General features: G+C 42.9%; 1 protein-coding gene across 7 annotated transcripts in view; it reads right to left on the bottom strand.

The window, feature by feature from the left end:
- Positions 1–160: 160 nt before the first annotated feature.
- BTBD7 (BTB domain containing 7) overlaps positions 161–15,226 on the bottom strand; it is a 63,615-nt gene continuing 48,549 nt past the window's right edge. For 5 of the 7 annotated variants that reach the window (XM_065685582.1, XM_065685583.1, XM_065685581.1 and 2 more), the window contains 7 exons: positions 14,543–14,703; positions 14,125–14,268; positions 13,777–13,890; positions 12,116–12,305; positions 8,063–8,241; positions 6,771–7,199; positions 161–5,082 (listed from right to left, as the gene is read on the bottom strand). In XM_065685582.1, the coding sequence (XP_065541654.1) occupies positions 4,267–5,082; positions 6,771–7,199; positions 8,063–8,241; positions 12,116–12,305; positions 13,777–13,890; positions 14,125–14,268; positions 14,543–14,703 (2,033 nt within the window). In that variant the 3' untranslated portion in view covers positions 161–4,266. Of the gene's footprint in view, positions 5,083–6,770; positions 7,200–8,062; positions 8,242–12,115; positions 12,306–13,776; positions 13,891–13,942; positions 14,269–14,542; positions 14,704–15,226 lie in introns of those variants that run through there. The other 2 variants (XM_065685586.1, XM_065685588.1) reach the window with 2 other exon arrangements.

Raw genomic sequence — 15,226 nt, 5'->3', positions numbered from 1 at the left:
GAGCAACAAACCTTGCCAGTTTTAAGGTCCCTGCCTGCTGGAGATGGAGAGCACCTAAAGCTCATCTGTACTGAACTACTCCTTGCTCCGGCATCAGCCCAGCAGCCAGCACGGAGGCAGCCGGTGGTAACAGACCGCGGGAAGGAGTCACACAGGCACGTTCTATACAAGCCATTTATTCGAAACGCCAACTATACGTAGGATAAAGTCAGTGTTGCATGCTTCTCAGCAACAGTAGAAAAATAGAACCAGTGAAAACCTTTTTACAACTGTAATGGTACTCAAAAGAGAAATGTATTGTTTTACAACGCATCACACAAGACTCGAATTCAAGTTTGGAGGTACCTAAATAAAAATACTATATTTTTTAAAAAACACTATGTACAATTGAAGCGTAAACAAGTTTTACAAAGTACTGGTTATGCAGGTTGTAGAAAAAACACTTGCATAGGACATGAAGTCAGTTTAAGAAAGTTTTCTGAGCCTTTAGCATTGAAGGCACTTGACTTATACCAGTAACAACACAAGGACAAGAAACAAAACCGGAACGCTGCCGATGGCTGGGCTGCCTTCTGGCAGTACAGGCAACTACAGAGACCCAACACGGCTTTACAATTTCCTCTCCTGCTGCTCCCTGCGCTCTGCAGAGCTCAGCACCCCTCTACCATCGAGACAAGTAAATATTAGAAGGAAGAATGGTGCCTCAAACAGCAGGAGTATTCTTTCCAACTGAAAAACACCCAAACCCCAGCCCTCCTCCCCCAAACCCAAACCAAAGAGACCCCCAAAACAAACATTTGGGACATTCCAGGACCAAAACCCAAGGCTTACAGGTACAGGTGGCCACAGCCTTAACTGTCAGAGATGAAACTCCTAAGAACAGGAAAAATACAACAAGAAACTGCCAATCAACATAGCAGTTATTAATACACAGCTACAGTAACTCCATGGAACAACAAAACATTTAAAAGGAAGAATCTGTTGCAGGAATTAAGTTATTCGTCCATATATTAAGGAAAAGAGGAGGGGGTCAGGGAAAGGGGAATAAGAAGTTTTTGCATGTTGCTCACTAAATGAAAGTCTAAGCTTGCTCTTTCATAGAACAAGGAGCACGAGTCTTCCTCATGCAAGAATACTTAATGTTCATACCTCTATCCTCAAGCAAAATTAGTCAGTAATCTGTTATTCCATCAAATTTACGGGAGGAAAAGATGTTAACTTCCAGCCCAACCAGAAAGTGCTTCATGTAAACAAGGAGCTTCTGCACCAAAGTTTCAGTAGACAGAGAACAATAGCGGATAGTACAGGTATGTGTGTTCTGCGAGCGAGATGCAGTACAAACACTAGCTTCTAAATAACACTTCCATAAGAATGAAGATGGGCTCCCTCCCCTCCCTCTGCATGTCCAACTAAGCAGGGAATCCTACGCTGGAGTACAAGAATACACTTCCAGTAACCGGACAAATACTTTTTTTTCCACTTTGAATCAGCTGCCATCATCTTCCCAACTCAAAATACGCAAGTAAAACACAGATTGTCTACATGGCCTGATTGTCTCTGTGGCCTCAGAAGGACTTGTCTTTTATTTCACAACTACTTTTAAACGCCTTATTCTCTTTCTAATAGTCAGCTTCTGAGACATCAGAAGCCATTGGCATTCTAAAATGCACACATGTCCCCCCCAGAGGCAATTCTTAACAGCTCATTCCAAAGCCAAAGCATTTCATGATTTCTCTCAAGCCACAACCTCAAAACTCAGTCTTCATCAGCCACATCCCCACAGATGCCAAGCTGAGAAGTTACCTCTGTACATTTCAGCCCCACCTCTGCCCAGGCACACAGTGCCACATCCAACTACGGGAGCTACGATAGTTTTCTCTAAGTACATCTACCAGCTTAGGTAAAACTAGTCGGAATAGAAAGTTTGCTGAGGACAGCTATGACTTTTTAGTAATTAAGATACCAACATACATCTGGCACAACTGCAGCGACTACAGGGTTTGTGGGTGATGGAAGTTAATGCTTCTAGTGCTGGCAAGGATGAGACCCAAGCACCAGTCAGAGCTATGCAGTTGGACAGCACTGGGCTCAAATCTGCAGAAGAAACCCAGCGAACCTCATCCCCTCACCTGCAGCAGCACTGTCCCCCCGCCAGACACAGCCTGCACTTAACCACGCTGCAGTCCCATGGATATACCACATGTTGGCAATGAGGCCAGGACCAGCAGGCATCCTGACTGTGGGCAAACCCAAGAGATTGAAAAGGCTGAGAGAGGGGGAAAAAACCAACCCAACCAGAACAGAAAAAGCCCATCTCCCCTCACCCGCCAGACACAGCACCTGCACAGTTCAGCTATGTCATCCTCAAACCACACACACCTCCTGTGGCTGACCTCAAAAGACACCTCTGCAAAGCTCTCAGAGAAGGCCTCCAGGTGCGTCACCAGAGACATTAGGATCTATCGGGTCAAACCCCTATTCTCATTTATCTAGAAGCTGGTAGTGTGAAAATGCAGTATCTAATCTATTTCAGTAACACTGTGATGTTGTTACCAGGCCTCGCACTTGAACAAAACAGGTTAGAGGTTAAGAATCTGCCATCAACTACAACCAAAACCACAGTTGCAACAAGACTTCTGTTTAAATAGTACTAAGCATTTTGAACTGCAGGAAACAACTTAACCTTGAAGTAGCCTGTAGGTCAAACCTGGGATTAAAGTTTTCTACTACAGGGAAAATTTTCATTATAGAAACTGCATTTAAAAAACCAAACCCTAACAGGCTGTTACCACTAATCACTACACTGCAGTGGCACCAGATCCCTATCCTACATGCACCCTACATCCTGGGGTAAAACTGCACAGTAAGTATTAAGGATGCACTTAATGACAACCGTTACACCCAGAGCACTGCTCCACCCCAACCTATGGCAGGGAGCCAGCCCAGATCACTCTCATTCCCTCTTCATACCATGTTAAGAGATGAACCTCATTTCTGTGCTTCAAAAAATCAAAGTCAGGAAATGGGAGTGTAATTTAAGAGCGCTAAAGCTTTGCATGTTTCATTATGCTAGAGCACTTGCTCTTCACTTTAATATTGTTCACAGAACAGCTATGATTAAGAAGTCAGCAACACTTCAGATCAGGTAAGAACGCCGAACCACATCGCTAAGAGTGAAGCCCTTTGTTAATCACAGGCAGGAGGAAGCAAGGCAAAAAGCAGCTACCTTGGTACCTCTGTAGGAAAGGGAACCCTCTCACTTGGAGGGTCACTGCTTAGGCAACAGCAAAGGCGCTGTGCCTCATCTTCCTGACAACTCAAGGAGTTAGCATGAATCCTCCGCTCCGGTCTTCACTTACCCCCAACGTATGAGTAGCTGGAAGAACAAGTTATTACTATCGCTTTTTACAGTACTTCTGGATTCATTTCTGCATGGGCAAATGAACAATTCTGGTCTAATAAGTGCTTCTAGGTGACCACAGAGTTCCCCATGGTCACAACTGAACCAGAAAGCAAATGGAATCAGGCTGTCAGATCCCAGTTAATTTCACTGGAATCTGGACTCCTACATAATCCCTAGACTCTTAAAAACCCAAAAGTAACTCTTGAAATGGGCTTGCTGTATAAGGGTAAGACCCAGCTGCCAGAACTTTTCAAACAAAACCTTAGACTAGGTTCTTGCCGTAGTGGTAAAAATCAGGAAGGTTTCAGATCAAAACAAACAAATGAAGAAATCTAACTGAAAATGGAGTATTTTGATGTGCTGTTCTTTGGAATTCCTATAATTAAAAAATAAACACGTTGTTACTATCTCATAAGAAAATACATTTCATCATGTGCAACCCAATGCACATCGGGAACTGGCAGGTGAGAAGGAAAATGCAAAAGTATGAAAATACAGTCTTTTAAATGTGACAATAAAGTTTAACATATTAGTACAAAACCAATACACTAAAATAGATGTACAGGTGCAAAAGGCTACCAGGTTGTACAAAAAAGGTACCAGCTCTTTTTTTTTTTTAATTCCCTAAAAGGCTTAAATTTGCTCCAAAAAAAAAGATTCCCACAAAATGAAACCAGAAGCAGCATTAAACCCAAACCGATAACATGCCGTCTCTAATAAAGCAACGGTATGTACAAAAGAAGTGAGTGAAGCTGAATGTATCTGCTGGCGTGAATGAACTTGTCTGACAGAAGTCAGGCCAGAAGTTGCAAAGAATGGGATGTTTACAACTCTTAGGCACAGAGAAATAGTGGTGGTTGCTTTCACAGGGCAGACTTTTTATACAGGAAGTCTGGTTTGCTTGGAGACCTCCTTCCTCGGCTTACTGCATCTTCCCTTTCCAGATCTGCGTTCCTCTGTGCTCCATGTTCCAATGGCTCATCGTCTGCCAGTCTCCTGCTGGGTCTCTCTTCTTGCCCATCAGAGGTGTATGTGGAGAGTGGAGGTCTGCTGGAGGTTAGCCCATAGGTTAGGTCGGTTTCCATCTTTGTTCTTCCCCTGATGTGAACTGGGCCGTTACCAGCACTTTCCTGGGTAGCCAACGCCAAGTCCAGTCGCTGGGGAGGCTGCTCTAAGACATCGAGGTGTATTGGCTCATTCTTTTGTCTATGCTGATGCCCATCTTGGGAGACCACATATTCCCTCAGAGACTCCTCTTGCTTTTTAGGAGATATCTGGGAGGGTAGGTAGGCTGATTTTAAGCCACTTGGTGATGCCTTATTGTGGCTGTACAAATCTGGGCCAAAATATATGCCTTGTGAAGGTGAAGGACTGTGCCTGTTGGGTGCTGGAGTAGAGGGTCTGCATGCAGCATTAGAGAAGTCATAGAAGTCGGGATATTCCTGCTGATTTTCTCGGGCATCTATTTTTTGCTCTATTGCATGTTTCTTCCGGGAGGTGGGCATGTGTCTGTTCTGAATACATGAAATGTGCTGGGGTGGACCAGGCCCCACCTCTGTAACCGTCTGGCTTATCTCCGTGTCAACTGTGAGCTCTGGTAATCTTCTGTCTTTTAGAGACATTGCTGACACACCCATTGCGATATCTGGCATCAGTTCATTTAGCAAGGGCTGAGTACACTGGAAAAGAGAAGAAATTGGTTCATGGAAAAACAACAAAAGCTAAACACAAACTGTGTTTAGGACTGTTTCTGTAATTCAGAATGGCATTTTCCTAATCTAGCTTTGCCTAGACCAACCTCAGCCTGCAAGTTTCCTGCACTGTTTAAAGAACACATGTATTCTCTAGCCTTCACCTTCCTGCTAGCTTAAGGCACCTTTTCCTTCCTGAAGCTGTTGTGCCACAATAGTAGTCTGTGTGGCAAATATGCAGGAAATGACACCATGCTGTCAAACTCTGAAGAGGTAAACCCTGCTTTAACCCACTTGCCATTATCAAACTAAACAAGGTACTCCGTGTAGAACTTAACACATGGCTTGTTACAGTAGAGTTCTAGTGCAGGAAAGCCATGAAACACGTCATCAGTATAGATGCAACCCTCCTGCTTGCATTTCCTATTTTAAGCCAAGTTAACTGCAGGTACGTGTGTGTGTGTGTGTGTATGACAGCCTTGGGGCATGGGGCTGCTCAGGAAATCAGTTCAGTGCTGACTAGATCCACACAGCGCCTGGAAGCTGTAGCAGGGCATTCTGCTCACCTGTACCTGGAAGCAGCCCTGCAGCAAGACAAGCATATTGCAGTCTTCCCAACAGAAGAGTTAAAATTGCCACTTGCCTTTATCATTTCTGATGACAGTAAGTTTAGGTATCATTGATTACCAGTATCTCAGAACACAAAACGAAAGTATCACTCATGTTAAGACTATGCTTCTCTTTGCATTTTTATAGAAATATTCTATCAGAAACATTTCCATTGTGAAAGAGATTGCTACACGGTCTCCTTAGTGAAATCAGTATCAAAGAGAGACACACTACAAAACCCACCCTTGAACAAACAACATCAAACAATTCTCATTTGAAGTTAAATACTTTTATCCTAGAATATAAAAGGTGTGCAATATATTTAGGACAATTGCTAGAGAGAAAAAATAAATTAGAAGATCACTGTTTCCATTAATTACTCCAGCTCAAATCTGCGCCTAAGAAGCAGGTTTTCGGTGACACAACTGTGCACTGAAACTGTGTTTTCACTACAGATATAAATTTTAAAATGCTTTATTTAGCTTTCAGTTACTTCCCAAAGCTATGTCTTTGTCCAGTATGTTGTAGTTCATTTTCATAACATCACAGAAGCTATGATGACTGTCTTTAAATACTGTAACAAAGCCCTTTGTATTTGCAATTATCAGCTTCTGCTTGCCTATGCATTTTAAAACCTTTCTCAGCCAAGGCCTTCACATCCTCCACAGGTTCCCTTTTCCACACATCTGTTTGCTTCAAGACTACCCACCTTGAACAGACAAAGCTTCATCACTATTTCCACTCGTGAACCAGAGCACCCAGCACACTACTGAAGTCGACTTACACTTGGTTTAAACACAGAGCAACCCATAGTATTTCAGATTATCCACACATCTCACTTTCCCCTCCAAAATGCTTCTGCCCCGGAACATTCACTCTCCCAGGGATCAGGCCATGCTTTGGGATACAGAATGCTGGGAGCCAGTTGGGTAGAAAATTCTTTTCCTAACCAATGAAGACGCTCTTTTATTTAACAAAGCCAAGTTACCTTATCATAAGAATTCTCTCCAGCTCCTCTCTATACACTACTTTGGCCAGAGATAGGGAGAAGAAGTCACAATACTTACTACTTGCTTCTCAGCTGCCATCACCGCCGCAGCTGCAGCCACCGTCTGCCTCCCCAGACCTGTAGTGTTTGTGCAATCCGGCGGCGCTGCTTTCACACTGGGCAAGTAGACGGGCGGCACAGCCTTCGGGGCAGCTCGGGAGTGGAACAGTGAGTGGTTACATGGGTAGGAAAAGGAACGGGAGGGATGTTGACTTGGCACCCTTTGTTTCCAGCCCACTTTGAACTGGTTATGAATAGGAGTTGCTGGTGGGTGGTACGGAGGTGGAGGAGGGGGCAATGGTGGATGGAAGGCCACAAAAGAGTCCAGTTCTGTAAACATGGTTTCTGCAGTAGGAGTGCTGTTAACACGGCACCGTCCAGACTGTCTCATTGTCAGGAGCGGGCTTTCGTCCCCAAATCGCTCATCAGGAAAGAATTTGTGAGGGTTCTGCAATGGAAAACAACCCAGCATGTAACAAAAGGTAGGAATTCACCTAAAAAAGTTTCTCAAACTAACATGCATTAGAACTAGGAACCTGCTAGTACTGGAGCAGGCTAGTTATGCCACCCAAAGCCTCACCAGCACTTGAGGTGGTTATAGCTATCATAGAATAAAGATATTATTTGTTCTTAAAAAACAAGACAAGCAGCATCGGATTCACCTTGTGAATAAGATGACCAACAAATGCATTTGCTTTAACAGCAGTGTACAAACAGAAATGGGATTTCAAATCTCCCACTCCTGATACGTACTATGCAGATCTACTGTATTAGTTAAGACTTTTTCTCTTCAAGAAGAAATCATAACCTAGATTTCTAGTTACAGTTATCTAGGTATCTGCCTCCTCAGCAGATTTTTGTCCCCAAAGTCTGTGACAGTAAGAGCACTCTGAATGGCAACAGCTCTTGTAAATGTGTATGTTGCACTTACACATTTATAAAATCACACACATCAAACGCAATGGTCTCGCTGCAATTTGCACCTGGACAGTTCTACAGTTATGCAGGCATTTCAAGGCATTCCTGCACCTGAATATGCACACACAAAATAGCTCTTTTATTACAGATTACACATTCAAGTCAATTCCTAAGCAAAACAGGATCAAAGCATTTGTGGCTTGGAACTGGCTGCCCAGGGAAGTGGTGGAATCACTGTCCCTGGAAGTGTTCAAAAAATGTGTAGACGAGGTGACATGGTTTAGTGGTGAACTTTGAAGTCCTGAGGTAAAGGTTGGACTTGATAATCTTAAAGGTCTTTTCCAACTGGTTGATGCTATAATTGTGTGTGGTCTTACACAGCCATGCTCATACCTGCAGAAGCTCAGCAGCAGCATCAGAGAGCCCGAACTCCCGCAGCACACGGATCTGAATCTCGTAGCTGACTGTGGCGCCTTCACCGCAGTTCAGAGCATATGCCCGCTGCACCTGCTCCGTGTGGCGCAGCTCCTGCAGGCGTCTGATCATCTCCTTCACAGTGAGGAGACTGGGAACTGCAGGGGGACAGAGAACAGAATAAGGTAACAGAGGTTACTTTTTGAACTGAGACACAGGAAGTTTGATGGCAAGGGTCAGATTTAATTCTGAAGGAGAAACCTACCATGTTGACTTGGCCCTGTTTGTTTCTTAAGCAGCATTCGGTCAAGAACAGTTTGACTGACACATGTTCCCTGGAGCATCACTAAGCCACATGGGATAACACACATATCACACAAATGGTAAAGACAAACCATTTTTCCAGCTTCTGCTAGAATGAGCCACAAATACAGCCTTCTGCGTAAACCCCTCATGACGGAGGAATGTCATGGTTTGAGATGGGGGCAGGATATCTGAAATAACAACTGGATGTTCCCTCATAAATTCTACAGGCCAAGAACTCACTCGTTTTTTTTGGCATACACTTCAAACTTCTCATGGAATTCTGTACTCATGAGACCATAATACGAGTATGTAACTACAGACAGAGCATTCTAAAAAAGTTACATGAACTGTAAGCCAACATAAACCTGTTAAAATTATGTTGTTTAATGCAGCCATATTGAAATAATCTTGAAAAAAACCTTTCCAAAAGGAAATCATGTATGATTTGGGGTATTTATCCTGCTACAAAACTTTCTCATGCCACTTCTTGCTGCTGGTTGATGATGAATGATACTTCTCTGTGGTCTTTCTGTCCTCAGGAAAATGTGTATATGGTAATAGAAGATGAATCCAGACTTCTGAAAACAGCAGTGCTGGTATCTGATCCTCTATCAGCTTTACAAATGTTATATATTACCATGGCCAGGTGTCCATAATGAAAACTCATAAAAATCAAATGGATCAAACAGTAAGAGCAGTGTGAAAAGGCATCTGCAATATAGAGAAGAAAAAAACCCAACACCATGCAACTACAACTGCTCCCAATTTCAGAGAGTTTACATTGGTATACGAAAAATAAATGTAAGTAGTGCAAAATATCCCCCCTGACCTCCCAACTGAGTTCCTGTATCAGGGCAGGGGGGTGGGCAGAAATCAATTCTATGCAGTTTTCAAGGCTTGGAAATCAGCGCTGCACACCACCCTCCACACACTTCCATTGTTCTAAGAAATGCTGGTGTAGCAGTCAGATGTTTAGCTATAGCCAGCATTTTGCTAACACTGAATAAAGATTATTTTAGAGAAGTTTGAAGCAGTTCTCCAAAATAGCAGGCATAAAAATCAGCCAAGCTTTTAATTAGAAAGTGCTGCCTTCTCAAACACAAGTTAGTTTCTGGGTTTTTTTTACTGTTATTCACTTGAAGCACACAGAAGAGAGACGGCATATACAGAAAATACAATCCTGCCAAGTCAGTTGCAGGATTTCTAATTCCAACTGAAACTGGAACATACCTGAAGAAACCCAGTCACCTGCAGAACCCAGCCTCAGAGCAGAGCAGAATTCAGCAGACACTGAACTGGCGTTACAGTAGTTTTGCAAGAGCAACACTAAGGCATGCTGCCATCAGGATTTATGCCAATACAGTCCCTGGGCAGTGGGTACAAGGAAGATGTGACAGATGGAGAATACCCAAGATGCAAAGACCCCCCCTGCCCTAAGAGCCCAGCCTAAGGGGCAAGGAGATGGTGTTGCCTAGCTCTCCCTCCAGCAGCTCCTGTGCTCCATCTATGTTTTGGGATAGATTCCTGTGCAAGTTATAGGTCTGGCACATGCCTGAATCTCCTCAGATTAACTGGCTCCATCGACCCTTCCTAGCAGAAGGCACTGGCAAATCTTTTGCTTAATCACAGAATTAAGCAAAGAGGCAGCTACCAGGACACAATATCTGCACTCCAAGTACCGGCCAGGCTCAGAGCTCACACCCGTGCTCAAATCCAAGGGCTGGCAGTAATTCCTACATGTTAAGTTGTACAGAATCCAGCTGTAGGGGAGTTTTAGATTGGTCAAGATGTCTCATACTTGCGAACAAACCCAGATTTTTTCAAAACAAGAACTTTTGCAAAACATGGGAGACCTTTGAGAACATGCTGCCTTTCTCAACTTCTTTGGAAACCAAGATCAAGTGAAGTGTTATCAAAGTCACATCTTAGGATGAAATACTTCACATTCAATTCATGGTGAGTATATTCATGCTTTTCTGTATAGGGCAGTAAAGTCTGAGTGCTGTAACATACTGTTGAGATGCCACAGCTCTAAGTTTCTAAACAATTAGTACTTTTATCAAATACATATGTTTCCAGAAGCTCGATTTAGGCTTTATGAAGTCCCTCCCAAATCACAACGCACAAGTAGATCAAAACATTTCCACAAACCTTCATAGAAAATTCACTGCAGTATTTAACAGTGTTTCAAATCTTCTTAACACCTCAGCTTACGTCCTTTTGCCTATTACTTTTACCCTGGCTCTAGCATCTGTAAAAACCACTTTATCTACTTCCTTTCCATGCAGTTGACTGAAGGGAAACATAACAGATATACAAAGAGCTGTACAGAGATATAAAATGAGGACTGGGGCAAGGTGGAGGGAGGATGATGACTCATCTTGGTGCCAAATCATCTTTATTGCTTTTCTACAGGCCCACAAACTGATCCGTATCATAGAATCATAGTATCTACTGAAATGTGATGCTTTGATCTAAAAGCGGTTTCTGAAAGTTTAATAAAAGGCTGCATAAACTCATGGAACTAAAAATGCATTTAGAACTACTAACTACAGAAACACCGCCCACCACAGGACATTTCTGAGCTGCCAGTGGTTGAAGGGCACACAGAATTTTACAGAGAATTATTTTATGTGCTTTTTCTGCTACACTTTCCTTATGCACTCACTTCTGGCAACTGCTGGAATAAGGATACAAGACCAGGACAAATCCTTAACCTGATCCACAGTGGCCATTTAAAGGGCTATACCATACTCCATCCAAGACCATCAAATTACTTCACATGCCTTGTGGCACACTCGGTTTTGTATTTTAGTGTAACAGTTGTTCTTTATGGAACTGTATAATGTTGACTTCCCTGCCAAACATCCACTGACCCTCCCAACTTGCCATCAGCTGCAAGTTTTGCCAGTGTATTCTCTGTGCACACTGAGTATTAATAGAATGGGGGAAAGAGGAGAAGAGCTAGATGCTTTGGGAATCCCACCTGGTACATTATTCCAGTCTGACACTAAAAGACCAAATGCACAAATGATAAAATATATTACAGTAGTTTTATGACTTTATTTCCATGGCTTGTCTATGGGGAATGTCACACCAAGTATTCTGAAGTCAGCAGAGGCTGTGTTTACTTCCAACTATAAAAACTTACTCTTGTTACACAAGGAACAAAGTTGGTTTGACTTCAAAGCTAAAGTGTATTTGGTAAACTCAAAAATTAAAAGTCTGTTTTGAGTGCCTACTTCCAGTATTTTTCTGCCAAACTGAGTTGTGCTGACTGCCCTACAAGTTATGCTCCCCTGCTTTTTATTTTTTTTAAAAATTCAGTCTTTTACTGTTTTCCAGCCTTCTGGATCCTACCCATTTTGGATGACCAACTGTAGAAAACTGAGAAACACCCTGAAAACAGAGTGCCAGGCTCCATCAAGTGTTCTACACCAAGTTTAACCAGTGCAAGGTTTTTCAGATTGCTCAGCTGGAGCAGGTTAAGATACTAGCCCTTCCAGTAGCTTGTTTTCTAACCACTTAATATACCATCCAAAAATAGTTCATGACTTCAAAGCAGACCAAAGCAAAAGGCATTACTACTGGGTGGGAAGCAGCCCCAGTGATACAGTAATACTCTCTGAGGAAATCATAACATTCAATAATTCACATTCACTCCCCCTGGTCCCAAGCCCCATCCACTCACAGCAACCAGCATTGCAAGTGATCTAGCAGCCTTACCTGGGATCTCGTTGGCTATCACTGAAGGAGGACTGGACTGGTTAGTGCTAACTTGCTGGTGGGTAATCATATGACAGCACTGTGGCACTGCGTTGTTCACCATGTAAAGGGTGTCGGGCACGTTGGACATTCGGACCATCCGCAAACGAACAAGATCTGTTTGTTCCACCATCATCTCATCCAGAACCGACTGCAACGACAGCCATCAGAGCCCTGATGAAGGCACAGCCCACATGGACCCACCAGGACCTGCTGCAAATGCGGTTGCGACGCCACAAGTCCAGCAATGCCTAAACTGTAACTTTTGCAGGTCCCAAACAGTATTTGGCTTCCCCACAGTATTTCTATTCCATTTTCCAGTCATGATCAGAGTTGAGTTCCAGAACTAAGAGCAGGCAGGTGAATAAAGCTTTGGAAGGTTACTTCGTACCTGTCTGATTAGAAGTAAGCTTCTTGAGGCCAGACCCTCTGGACTCTCAGACAATTACTGCCTACGGGTCTCAACCCTCTGTGCCACTGAGTAGAGGCATGAGTCTGAGAATGAGATGTGTTTCCCCGAGACATCTTAAAGAATAGAAAGGGATTTACCATGCCCTCTTGAGAGTCTCATTTAATGTTAAGTGGATTTATTACGAAATATGGGAGGCTAACAGAGGAGCAAAACAAATCAGCAATCACTCATCTGCAATTTCTGCATTTCACAATAATGAAACTATGACTAGGAATATGGCTACCACGTAATAAGAGTCCTCCCTGTAAGGTTAAACAGCTAATGATGCTTTTAAAAAGATTAAAACAAGCATAACACAAAACTAATAGAAACAAACAGGATTCCTGATGGGGGGGGAGGGGAATTTAGAATGCACTTTTTACTTGAAAATAACTACTAAAGCACTCCCATACCATATACCTGAAAACTGAAAGAGTCAAACCTTTTATCACATGTCCTTTAACACATTTGTATTAGTTTTAACAATCCAAGATATGAAGATCAAGTTTGCACTGGCTAGTCTTCCTCTGCTGCTTTACTGCCACCTGGTGCTCAGTAACCTCTGTGTCTAAAATGCAAAGTAGTCTGATTTCTCCTCTCCCCTCAAAAAGGATACTGACAACAATTAAAGCCCTTATAAATATTTTCTTTCTTGGGCACAGGCCAAAAGCTCTGTATTCACCAGAGTAGCGGTGAGAGTCTGCAGGTGATGTGGATGTGCACAGCTCCACCTAATCCTCTTGCTCTGCAGTTACCTGCACTTGACTTAAGTCAGAGCTGCCCAAAGTGGTGGTATGAGTGACGTATAAGGCTCCCATTCAGTGTCAAACAGAATACAGCATGCTTCTGCCCCACACAGAGGCATCTGCACCCTGTCAAACATCACCATCAGTGATGCTACAAGATCTTCAGTTTGACAATCCTCATGCAAGATATTAAATAGAGAAACTACTGCCTGAGCAGGACACAAAGGACTTCAGTCAAATTGGACACGAGATATTTATTCCATTTTATGGAGGAGCTACAGAATTTTGGATGTGTTCTGATTCAAACAAGATGATGAAATATCAGTCCTCTGCTGAAATATCAGCTCTGGTGGGAGCTGGGGAGCCTGAAAGACTTGGCACCAAGGCTGCTGACTAGCTGCAAACTGGGACTCTCAGGCTCTCACCTTGCCATCCGCCTGCCAGGAGGGCTGCCGAGGAGCTGGGCCGGCAAACTGGCTGGAAACCAGGGAGGTTTCCCTCAGAACGCTGCTTTGTTTCCGGTGGAATTTCATCAAGATCTGTCTCGCAAACATTTCAATTTTGACAAAAAAAAATTTTGTTGACATTTTTTCTGACCAGTTCTAGAGACTTGAGCCTGATGATCAATCTTGTAAGTCTTGTTAAATTGAAAACGTTAGTATTTTATGGCAGTACATGCAAAGAGAGACAAAACATACCAAAATCCTTCCCTGCTTACAGAACCCCCGATGACTCCGATTTAACAATAGTCAAGTGCCGTTAATGATTATTACCTTCGCCTCCTCCACATATGGTGAGAACAGTCTTGGCCGCACATATATTCCAGCATTTTTTTGCCGCAGCCAGGCATTTGATTTTCCACCTTCTGATGTTGGTAGCATGTCTGAAGGAGGAGTACTAATCAGGCCTCTCTTCATCTTCAAGAATCAAGAAAGAGTTTTACGGGGTTTTTTTTTTAATATGAAAGGTTAAAACTTGCAAGAAATGCATTTCTTACACTGACTCCTTACACTTGAATTTTCTTTAGTCTTCTGACAGATTTAAAGAACAGAAAATTTAACCAGAAGAGTTATACATGTATTACTCGGAGATAACATTTTATGAGCTAATCCTTAAAAGAACCCCTGAACATTGTAGAATCTGAACTACACAGAACCCAGAGACAGTATTTGTATGAGACTACTGACTTACTGCATCACTCAGTACTTCACTATTCATGGGTAAGATGTGCTCAATGCGGACAAACGGTAAAAGCGGAGACAGGATCTCTCTCAGCTCCTCAATGTCAAGATCTCGCCTCTTCACACCTCTTTTGTTCACACTGTGAGCAGTACCACTGAGTAAATTCGGTTCTGTGGGAAGTAACAAGACATACTAAGTTTGCATCAAAAAGTTTAGATAGGATGTCAGGACTTATGTGGCTTATAGGAAGTTAATTCTAATTTTAAATCAACAGTGCTTGTCAGAGTTGTTCTACAAAACTGTATCATGCCTTAAAATCTGTTATGAAGTACCCAGAGATAGGTTCAGCTTACAGAAGCATGGGTCATTTGCACAGCTGTCAGTTTCAAAGTGTAAACCAGGAAGAACATACAAAAATAGTGTTTGGAGGTAAATGTTTATAAAGCTCTACCAAGAGCTATGCTAAGAAAACATGTGCACTTCCCCCAAGAGACCCTCTCCTGCAGCTCCTCTCCCTTTCCCCAGCAGTTTTCAGAGACTTATTTTCTACAAATTAAGGCCTGAAGTGTCCACTGGGATAAATTATTCTAGCCTCCTTGTGTAACCCACCTTAGCAATAACTGGGGCAAGCCCATTCAAATTGCTCTTACTGTCACAGGACACCTATTTGTTAACAAGAGGGGGTATCTTTCT

Source organism: Lathamus discolor, chromosome 6 (genome assembly GCF_037157495.1).
Source record: "Lathamus discolor isolate bLatDis1 chromosome 6, bLatDis1.hap1, whole genome shotgun sequence".
Taxonomy (NCBI): domain Eukaryota; kingdom Metazoa; phylum Chordata; class Aves; order Psittaciformes; family Psittacidae; genus Lathamus; species Lathamus discolor.
This window is presented reverse-complemented; position numbering and strand designations above follow the sequence as displayed.